This window comes from Natrix helvetica, assembly GCF_964273705.1.
Source record: "Natrix helvetica genome assembly, chromosome: 6".
In the NCBI taxonomy this organism is placed as follows: Eukaryota; Metazoa; Chordata; class Lepidosauria; order Squamata; family Natricidae; genus Natrix; species Natrix helvetica.
This window is the reverse complement of record NC_138553.1, coordinates 2,846,807-2,857,474: the sequence shown is the minus strand read 5'-3', so window position 1 is coordinate 2,857,474 and position 10,668 is coordinate 2,846,807. Positions and strand designations below refer to the sequence as shown.

At 43.4% G+C, this 10,668-nt stretch overlaps 1 protein-coding gene across 3 annotated transcripts; it reads right to left on the bottom strand.

Annotated features, from left to right (window-relative positions):
- Positions 1–1,164: 1,164 nt before the first annotated feature.
- LOC309394733 (calmodulin, striated muscle-like) lies at positions 1,165–10,297 on the bottom strand. 3 transcript variants are annotated; one of them, XR_014175777.1, is made up of 3 exons: positions 9,804–10,297; positions 5,947–6,300; positions 1,165–1,456 (listed from the first exon to the last, which is right to left on the bottom strand). XR_014175777.1 is itself a non-coding variant. In XM_081958292.1 (2 exons), exon 1 carries the CDS (start codon positions 10,255–10,257, stop codon positions 9,811–9,813), a length of 447 nt encoding a protein of 148 aa, XP_081814418.1. In that variant the 5' UTR covers positions 10,258–10,297; the 3' UTR covers positions 1,165–1,456; positions 9,787–9,810. The 3 variants fall into 3 exon arrangements, 2 of the variants coding, with proteins under 2 accessions (XP_081814418.1, XP_081814417.1); XM_081958292.1 differs by lacking the exon at positions 5,947–6,300 and having other exon boundaries at positions 9,787–10,297; XM_081958291.1 differs by lacking the exon at positions 5,947–6,300.
- Between the last annotated feature and the right edge of the window lie 371 nt (positions 10,298–10,668).

The window sequence follows — 10,668 nt, the reverse complement described above, 5'->3', positions numbered from 1 at the left end:
GTGTTACACACACACACACCCATCGAGTGTGAAGTTCAACAGCGGAGATGCTCGGAGATGGACGGAAGAACGTACGAGGAAAATTAGAACTGCAGAGAAAACAATGGCCACCAACCTGCCTTCCATTGAGGACCTCTACGCTGCACGAGTCAAAAAGAGGGCCGTGAAAATATCTACAGACCTCTCACATCCTGGACATAAATTGTTTCAACGCCTACCCTCAAAACGACGCTATAGGGCACTGCACACCAAGACAACTAGACACAAGGACAGGTTTTCCCCAAACGCCATCACTCTGCTTAACAAATAATTCCCTCAACACTGTCAAACTATTTACTAAGTCTGTATTACTATTACTATTAGTCTTCTCATCGTTCCTATCACACATCTCCTCCCACTTGTGACTGTATGACTGTAACCTTGCTGCTTGTATCCTTACGATTTATATTGATATTGTTTCCTAATACAATTTGATTGCTCATTTATACCCTATGACTATCATTAAGTGCTGTACCTTATGATTCGTGACGAATGTATCTTGTCTTTTTATGTACACTGAGAGCATCTTCTGCACCAAAGGCAAATTGCTTGTGTGTCCAATCACAGTTGGCCAATAAAGAATTCTACTCTATTCTGTATTCTATTCTGTATTTCTATTCTATTCTATTTTATATTCTATTCTATTGTTCTATTCTTATTCTATTCTATTCTATTCTATTCTGTATTTTATTATTTCTATTCCATTCTGCTCTTATTTTCTGTTCTTTTCTATTCCTATTTTCTCTTCTCTTCTATTTTATTCCTATTTTCTGTTCTGTTCCCTTCCCTTCCCTTCGTGCTTTCTATTCCATTCCATTCCACTCCACTCTACTCTATTTTTTATTCTATTCTATTCTATTCTATTTTTTATTCTGCATTTTATTCTGTTCTGTTCTTCTATTTTTTTAGTCTACATTCTATTCTATTGTATTCTGTTTTTTGTTCTGCATTTTATTCTATTCTATTCTACGGTATTCTATTTTTATTCTACATTCTATTCTATTCCATATTTTATTATTCTATTCTACTCTGCATTCTGTTCTGTTCTGTTCTGTTCCACCCGAGTCCCGCCTGTTCAGCTGGTTTTTAATTTTTAAAAAATCAAAACATTTTTTTAGTTCCGTGCAAGAGAAAAAGTACACGTTTATTTCACACTGGAGGCTTGGGGAAGATCCTCTGCAGGCAAAGCCAAGTAGGAACGTTGGCAAAAGTTTCTCGAGAGAGCTCTTTTGCTACCATGAATTGCAGATAAAACTTCTTCTCCTGTTCTGGGCTTGCAAATCCAGTTTTTGAACCTGAGGAAGAATTTCTGGGTTTTGGGGCCCAGGCGCAGGGGGAGGCAGAGCTGATCTTTGGTGACGGAAAGCCCCTTCAAGCGACAAGCCATGGCTTGCTCCCAACCAGGTTGTGGGCGACGCTGCGGAGGAACAAAGAGAACAAGCTGTAACACAGAACCGACGGGAAATTCCCAGCGACTTTTATTTCGGAAAAATAAAGTTGGCCCAGAATTATGACCCCCAACTGAGTCCCAGATTTCTGTTGCTAAGTGAGATATTTCTTGAATAGGTTTTGCCCCGTTTTACGATCTTTCTTGCCACTGTTGTTAAATGAATGGTGGTTGTGTAGTTAGTAACTATCCAGTTAGTGTCTATTCTAGTGAAAAGAAGGACGAGGGGAGACATGATAGCAGTCTTCCAATATCTCAGGGGCTGCCACAAAGAAGAGGGAGTCAAGCTATTCTCCAAGGCACCTGAGGGCAGGACAAGAAGCAATGGGTGGAAACTAATCAAGGAGAGAAGCAACTTAGAACTGAGGAGAAATTTCCTGACAGTGAGAACAATTAATCAGAGGAACAGAAGTTGCCTCCAGAAGTTGTGAATGCCCCAACACTGGAAATCTTTAAGAAGATGTTGGATAGGCATTTGTCTGAAACTGGTATAGGGTTTCCTGCCTAGGCAGGGGGTTGGACTAGAAGACCTCCAAGGTCCCTTCCAACTCTGCTAATATCGTGACACTATCCCACAAACGAGCAACGGTACCAATTCACAGGTCACACAAGTAGGATTTACTCCGGGAGCTTTCCCGCACGTGTTCAGGGCTAATCTTACAGGTTCACATCACAACACAAAGATGCAGGGGAGACTATGGAACACCTGGAGTAAACCTTACCTGTGTGGTTCCATGATCACACCCTGTGGGATCCGAGAATTAGATTTCAATTGGAGGTGGTTGGCACCTTCACAGGACTTCTGGGACTGAAGCCATCCAAAGTTGCACTGTCTTTCTCTCCACTCAATGCATGAGAAAGGCAGAGCGAAAGACAGAGAGAGAGAGAGAGACAGAGACAGAGAGAGAAGACAGAGAGAAAGAGAGAGAGAAAGACAGAGAGAGAGAGAGAAAGACACACAGAGAGAGAAAGAAAGAGGGAAACACACACAGAGAGAAAGAGACAGACAGACAGACAGACAGACAGACAGACAGAGAGGTAGAGAGAGACAGAGAAAGAAAGAAAGAGAGAGAGAGAGACAGAAAGGGAGAGTGAGAAAGGAAAGAGAGACACACAGAGAAAGAGAGACAGAAAGTGTGAGAGAGAGAGAGAGAAAGAGAGAGAGAAACAGAGACAGGAAGGGGGAGAGAGAAAGGGAGAGAGAGACAGAGATAGAGAGACAGAGAGAAACAAAGACAGAGAAGGAGAGAAAAATGGAGAGAGGGAGAGACAGAGATGGACAGAGAGAGAGAGAAGGAGAAACAGAGAGAGAGAGAGAAAAGGGGAGAGAGAGAGGGAGAGAAAAACAGAGACAGAGAGGGGGAGAGAGAGAGAGAAAGGGGGAGAGAGAGAGGGAGAGGGAGAGGGAGAGAAAAACAGAGACAGGGGGAGAGAGAGAGAAAGGGAGAGAGAGACAGAGATAGAGAGAGAGAGAAACAGAGACAGAAGGAGAGAAAAATGGAGAGAGGGAGAGAGAGAGAGATGGAGACGGACAGAGAGAGAGAAAGAGAGACAGAGAGAAACAGAGAGGGAGAGAGAGAGAGAGAGAGAGAAAGGGAGCGAGAGAGAGAGAGAGAAAGAGACAGAGAGGGAGAGAGAGAAAGAAAGGGAGAGAGAGAGTGTGTGTGAGAGAGAGCAATATAATGGATTGTTGGCTTATGCCTTCTGTGAAGCCCTGACTTGTTTGACTAAGTTTTCATGCATCAACCACAAATAACCAGGTCTCTGCAATTGCTCACAAAGGAGTTTGTTTGCTTCGTCTTTGTGAAGTGTGTGACTCAGGTTGCGTGCTCAGAAAACACCTCCTTTACCAGAGGCGAGATGAACACAGATGCACCGTCCCCCCCAATTCAAGATGTTGTCCAATTTCTTCTTAAAAACCTCCAGGGACGAAGCACACATAATTTCTGGTGACAAGGAGTTCTACCGGCTAATTGTTTTTACTGTCAGGAAATTTCTTCTTCGTTCTAGGTTGCGAAGCTTACCTTGAAAAGTTGTAGGTGCTTCATCACTGGTGTTTATTTTTTTTTTAAATAAAGACTATCCGAAATGGTCTAGGGTTTCCTGCTTGAGCAGGGGGGTGGACTAGAAGACCTCCAAGGTCCCTTCCAGAATCTATTCTGAGTCTGCCTGGTTCTCTGCTTGGTTAGAGAACCAGACTAGAAATAAGAATAAATTTCCTGATAGAACAATTAAGATTTCTTCTTCTCACCACTCATCCTTCCCCACCAAACAATCAGTGCTACAATTTCTGACAAAAATCAGAATATTGTACAGGTGATGAAGTGTAAAAAAAAAAAGCAAGATATCAGCAGGTGGTCAAAATCTTACATGGACGGTCATTTTTTGAACATTTCCCAAGAGATGGCTCAGAATTGCATAAATTAATGATAGATAATCCTCACAATGGAGCCCAAACTCGATGTTGCTAAGCGAGGCGTTGGTTCAAGTGAGTTTTGCCCCATTTTACGGCCTTCCCTACTACAGTTGTTAAGTGACTCACTGCAGTTCTTAAATTAGTCATACGGTTGTTAAGTGAACCCAGCTTCCCCCTTGACTTGGTTGGTCAGGAGGTCGTAAAAGAGGATCGCGTGACCCCGGGACAGGGCAACCGTCATAACTATGAGTCAGTTGCCAAGAATCTGAATTCGGGGATGCTGCAACGGCCATAGGAGTGAAAAATGTCACAAGTTACTCTTTCCAGTGCTGGTCACTAAATGAATTGTAAATCAAGGACTACCTGTACATAATATTGCATAAAATTACAAACTTCAATGCCCAGTAAAAACCCCAGAATTACTTCCTTCTCCTGAATGGTGCAAACACTGCAGAAAATTCTCAAAATGTTCTCCCCAAATATAACATAATAACCATTATATAACCCCAATCCTATCTTCTGTGGCCGATCCTAACCTAGTTTGTCCATTTGTGGTGACCGCAAGTTTCCATGAAACCTTAGATGTGGCTTCTTCGTAATCCACAACTGATCGAAATGGACTGATTAAAATGAACTGAAGCTTTTCCACAGAGAAACTTCTGGATTTACCTGTATTGGTGGTCCTCGAGTTATAACAGTTCATTTACCGACCATTTGAATTTGCTGAAAAAGTGACTTAGGATTGTTTTTCACACTTACAAGCCTTGCAGAATTCCCCAGGCTCCAGTGATTAAAATCTGGACGTTTGGCCACTGACTCGCATATACGACGTTTGCAGCGCCACGGGGTCACGCGATTCTCCTTTTGCGACCTTCCAACCATCAAAGGCAGTGGAGGGAGACAGATTCGTTTAACGACCATGTTACATTCGCTTAACCGCTTTGCCAAGAAAGCTGCTGAAACGAGGCGAAGCTCACTTAGCAGTCAGCTCGCTTAGCAACGAAAAATTGGGGCTCAATGGTGGTCGTAAGTCGAGGACGACCTGTTACCCAAAATGTTCTGAAGAATGACTTTTAGAAAGTAAGACGGCTTATCCTTCAGAAGTTTGGAGGATTTGGGTTTTCTGCCTAAGCAGGGGGTTGGACTAGAAGACCTCCAAGGTCCCTTCCAATTCTATTCTATTCCATTCTATTCTATCCTACACTACTCTACCCTATTTCTTATTCTATTCTATTTTATCCTATTCTATTCTACTCTACTCTATTCTACTCTACTCGATTCTATTCCCTATTCTATTTTATTCTATTCTATTCCATATTCTATTCTATTCTATTCTACGCTGCACTACTCTACTTTATTCCTTATTCTATTCTATTCTATTCTACTGTACACTACACTACTCTACTCTATTCTATTCTATTCCTTATTCTATTCTATTCTATTCTATTCTACACTACTCTACTCTATTCCTTATTCTATTCTATTCTATTCTATTCTACTGTACACTACACTACTCTACTCTACTCTATTCTATTCTATTCCTTATTCTATTCTATTCTATTCTATTCTACTGTACACTACACTACTCTACTCTACTCTATTCTATTCTATTCTATTCCTTATTCTATTCTATTCTATTCTATTCTACTGTACACTACACTACTCTACTCTACTCTATTCTATTCCTTATTCTATTCTATTCTATTCTATTCCTTATTCTATTCTATTCTACTCTACTCTATTCCTTATTCTATTCTATTCTATTCTACTGTACTGTACTGTACTGTACTCTACTCTACTCTACTCTACTCTACTCTACTCTACTCTATTCCTTATTCTATTCTACTCCATTCCATTCTATTCATTTTTTAAGTCTATTCACCGTTTCCCATTTCCAGCAGAAGAAAGGGTCGAGAGAGAAAGAGGGAAAGAGAAAGGAGAAAGGGAGAAGCAAGGAAACCAGGTTTAGCCCAAACCACAATACACCCCCTAGAAACATCCTCCTCGTTGGTTGTCCCTGCAACCCCTGCCTTCCTCACTGTACCAAGAGCTGGGTGGGTGGGGGGTCTCCTTCACGATGCCTCCTTCTTGGCCATCATCTTCAGAAACTCTTCAAAGGTGACCTTCCCGTCTTCGTCCTGGTCGGCCTCCTTCAACATATCCTCCACCTCCTCGTCGGTGAAGCCCTCCTGAAGGTGGAGGAGAATGTGCTCGAAGGACCGCATGACGGTCCCCAGCTCCTTCTTGGTGATGACTCCGTCGCCGTCCACATCAAAATGGGAGAAGGCCTCCTTGAAGATGCCAATCTCGGCTTCGGTGAACTCATGGGACATCTTGACGGTCGCGTTGCAGCCGAGGTTGTGTTGCTCCTCAAGAGAAGCACACCCTGAGTTTCTCCCTGGCGAGACAGGAAGATCTGGTGTCTGTGATTAGGAGACAAGGAACCCACAAGTCCAGTCTCCACCCTGCTTGTGGTTTCAGGCCCAGATTTGGGGCTAAGGAACCTTCTGGAATGCTACCTTGCCACAAGTTAGAAGGTAGATTGTTGTTGGGTTGGTGGATGAGGTGGGAGGGATCCCACAATCCATGACAACCTCAAGCATGGGTTGGGAGGTCAGGAACATCTTAATTTTCGTTGCCTAACAAGCCTGGATGTGCGTGCCATCAGGATACTACTCTAACGCTGATCTCCTCACGAAGCCAATGGCGTACAATTACATAATGGCCTTCAAACACGCCTTCCCCTGGATTTATCTTATAACTTTTTTAAAATTAAAAGTGGCAACAACGGAAAACCCGAAAACTATCACAAGCAGTCCTCGACGTACGTCCACAAACGAGCCCCAGATTTTTTTGGCGCTAAGCAGGATGGTTGTTAAGTGAGCTTTGCCCCATTTTGCGACCTTCCTTGCCACAGTTGTTAAACGAATCCCTGCAGTTGTTAAGCTAGGAACCCAGTTGTTAAGTGAATCGGGCTTCCCCGTTGACCTTGTTTGTCAGAAGGTCGCAAAGAGGGACCCCGGGACACTGCAACCGTCATAAGTACTTGCCAGTTGCCAAGGGTCTGAATTTTGATCACGTGACCATGGGGATTCAGCAATGGTCGTAAGTGTGAAAAAGGTGGTAAGTCGCTTTTTTCCCCCCAGCCCTGTTGTAACTCTGAACGGTCACTAAAAGAATGGCTGTAAGTCGACGACTAGCTGTAGAAACTAAAAAAGAAAATTAGTGCCAACAAGAAAAGTGGAAAAGAAAGAAAAAAAATATAACAAATATATTATATTTATATTTATCAAATTTGGAAAAATTACGGTAAAGGCAAAGAACAGAAACTTCTGTGAAAATGACTTCTCCCTTCTTCACAAGTATAAACCCACTGCAATAACTTGTCCACTTCTCTTAAAACACAACAAATGCTCTCTTCTTCCTCTCTCCCTCTCCCCCTCCCTCTCTCCCACCCCCTCTCTTTTTACAGTCTGGTCATTTCAATCCTGCTATCCACAAAAATCCATTAAAGTTCACTAGTATCAATTTTAACCTCGATCAAATAAACCCACTTCATATTCCTTCCTTTTACTTCTCTAAAAACCTCGATCTTCGGTACCTTCCAATGATATCCCTTCTTGGCTTCTAGAAGATACTCTTTGATTGGGAGGGGTGTACTCCTCCGGGAAGGTTATCTCTTGTAATGATTACTCCTGGCCAGAGTTTGTAATTAATACTCACAACATCACAACAATATGGAAATGGGGATTCCAAAGTGAGTGATAGGCGGAAACTGTGCTGAGGCGTTGAAACTAATTCCTGATGGATGAGCAATTAGAGAACGGGGAAAGAATATGTTTTTAAAGATAATGGCTCTCTTCCTTGCAGGCAGAAGCCGGATCGCCAACTGGCAGGGATGGTGTAGGAATTAATTTGCGTCCTTAAACAGTTATGCTCTCTGGGGAATTCTGGGTGTTGAAGTCCACGGCTCTTTAAAGTTTCCAAGGTTGGAAAACACCGAGCTAAATCTTGAAGGGTGGATAGGTTTATGGAACTGGAATAGATGCATTATGGGTGCTCCTTGATTTAGGCCATAACTGAGCCTGGAATTGCAGTCAAAAGTCATGGTGGTCATTAAATGGATCACCAAGTAACCGTGCCAATTTTTTGACCATTTTTGCAGTGGTGGTTAAGCAAATCTGTTTCACTTAATGGCTGGTTCTTTTGCGGGAAACCGGAGGCATACATGAAAAACTGTGTAGTCACACATGACCGCAGGATACCGCAAACAAGCGTGAACTGGTTGCCAAACACGCAAAATGTGATCACGTGATCACACAGGGGAGGGGATTCTCCAGAAGAGGGCTGGAAGTAGCTCTGGTGAAGTCCGTCACAACTTTGAATCTTTGCTAAATGAGGACAAACCCTCTGAAGTGAACTCAAAGATTCCTTTCTTAGGAGTGCTGGCTGCCTCGGCAAAAAGTTTCTTTCTCACCACAAGCTAACAAGTCCACCCGTCTGTCCGATGAATAGTTGTCTGCCCCATCTATTCATCTCTGCCCCCTGCCTTTTGTCCCCAAAGCTCGGGTGGGGCTTTGCTAGCAGAGGTAGCTCTTCCATCCCAAGGACCGGCCCATAGATTTCCGTTGCTCTCCTCTCCTCTGCCTTCTGTACATCCGTGCGTCAGGCACTAAGCCCAGCTATTTCTCTTCTTCCTCATCAGCCACATCCAGGCCTGGGGGCTGTTGACTCTCCAATTTTTCTTCGATATATATTATTGTTCTTTCTACTTTCTGCGCTTGACAAATTGCTTCTACTCCTGCCTTCTGTGTGAATTTTGAGATTATCCTACTATTTCTCCGTTCCCTTGCCTTACAATCAAGTGTTGGATTGCACACTGAGGTGTGCAAAACATTTTGAATATGAATCATGTTGTGATTGATATGTATTGGATGTTTCCAACTTTAATGGAGGAATCCTGGCATTATTCCGACTACGGAAGAGTTCTGTGCCTGCTGGACGCCTGTTTCAAATTTGAAACGTTTCAAGTTCAAATCATATTTTGTAAACTGTTTGCGTTTATTTATTCAGCATATTTATATAGCCACAATCATCTCACAAGCACATGACTCTGGGTAATGTACAACACAACAATGGTTAAAAATGTCATGGCAAAATAAGTGCCTGCTTTGATAAAAGAAAAAAACACACAACTACTTTTGCCTTTACTTGGAAACCACTTCTGAACTTTTTGCTTGGGGTGGGGAAAAAATGAAATTTTGATTTTGGGTTTTACTGATTAGATAGATCTGTTGTTATAGAAACGGGGCCCCCATCACTGCAGGTTTTTAAAGAGAGATTAGACAGACCTGTATGGTATAGGGTCTCCTGCTTGAGCATGGGGTTAGACTAGAAGACCTCTAAAGTCCCTTCCAGGCCTATGATTCTATTACTGAGATGGGAGGGAGGGAGGGAGGGAAGGAAAGAAGAAAGGAAGGAAGGAAGGAAGGAAGGAAGGAAGGAAGGAAGGAAGGAAGGAAGGAAGGAAGGAAGGAAGGAAGGAGAGGCAATTGATGGAAGGTCATTAAAGACAAATCCAACCTAGAACTAAGGAGAAATTTCCTGATAGCAAGAACAATTAATCAATGGAACAACTTGCCTCAAGAAGTTGTGAAGGCTCCAACACTGGAAGCTTTTAAGAAGAGATTGGACAACCATTTGTCTGCAATCATATAGGGCCTCCTGCTTGAAGAGAGGGTTGGACTAGAAGACCTCCAAGGTCCCTTCCAATTCTGCTATTATGTATTCTGTGGTATATTTTGGACTTATGCTCTAATTATTGGACATAGGTCGGCCATCCCAAACATCTGTTCTACAACAGAACCCTGAAATAATCACCAACCTGGAAAGAAACTGTACCTTGACATTACTTCTCCACCATTATTCGTGCAAATTCTTCATAGTTGACCCTCCCGTCCCCTTTTCGGTCCATCTCCTTGATCAACAGCTTCACCTCTTCGTCGGTCAGCTTCTCACCAACGACGGTCAAGACGTGTCGCAGCTCTGCCGTGTTGACGTAGCCGTCTCCGTTTCTGTCAAACACACGGAATGCCGCTCGGATCTCCTCCTCGGTGTCGGAATTCCTTGTCCTCCTGCCCATCATGGAGAGGAACCTTGGGAAGTCTACCTTGCCCTTGTAGGCCTCGATCTCACCGATGATGCTTCGTACCTCAGATTCCGTGGGATTTTTCCCGAGGGATCTCATGACGGTCACCACCTCCTTGGGGGTGATCAGCCCGTCACCATCTTGGTCGAAGAGCGCGAAGGCATCTTTGAATTCTCTAATGTCGTCTTCCGAGAGCCGGTTGGCCATGTTGCTTCTCCGAGCCTCACACCCACGTCAGTTGTCCTTCTCAAACACAACAAACACAACTCCTCCTCCTCCTCCAAGGAACAGGAAAATCTGGTGGAGGACGAGGACGTGGTGAAGGAATGAGAAAGATCACTCCTCGCCCTCTAGGCCTGGATGTGGGTCGGTCGGTTTGAGAAAGCATCACGTAGGGAAGGTAGGCTTCCAGAAGTACGTAGGAAGTGCTAAATTTTCAATGTCTTCAACTTCATCTCTTCCAACCAGAATTGGAGAGCACTTAAGACTTATATACCGCTTCACAGTGCTTTTACAGCCCACTATGACTGGTTTACAGAGTCTGCCTCTTGCCCCCAACAATCTGGGTCCACATTTGACCCACCTCGAAAGGATGGAAGGCTGAGTCAACCTTCAGCC

Coding starts and splice junctions, on each gene's coding strand:
- LOC309394733 (XM_081958292.1), bottom strand. CDS start 10,257: ATGGCCAACCGGCTCTCGGAAGACGACATTAGAGAATTCAAAGATGCC.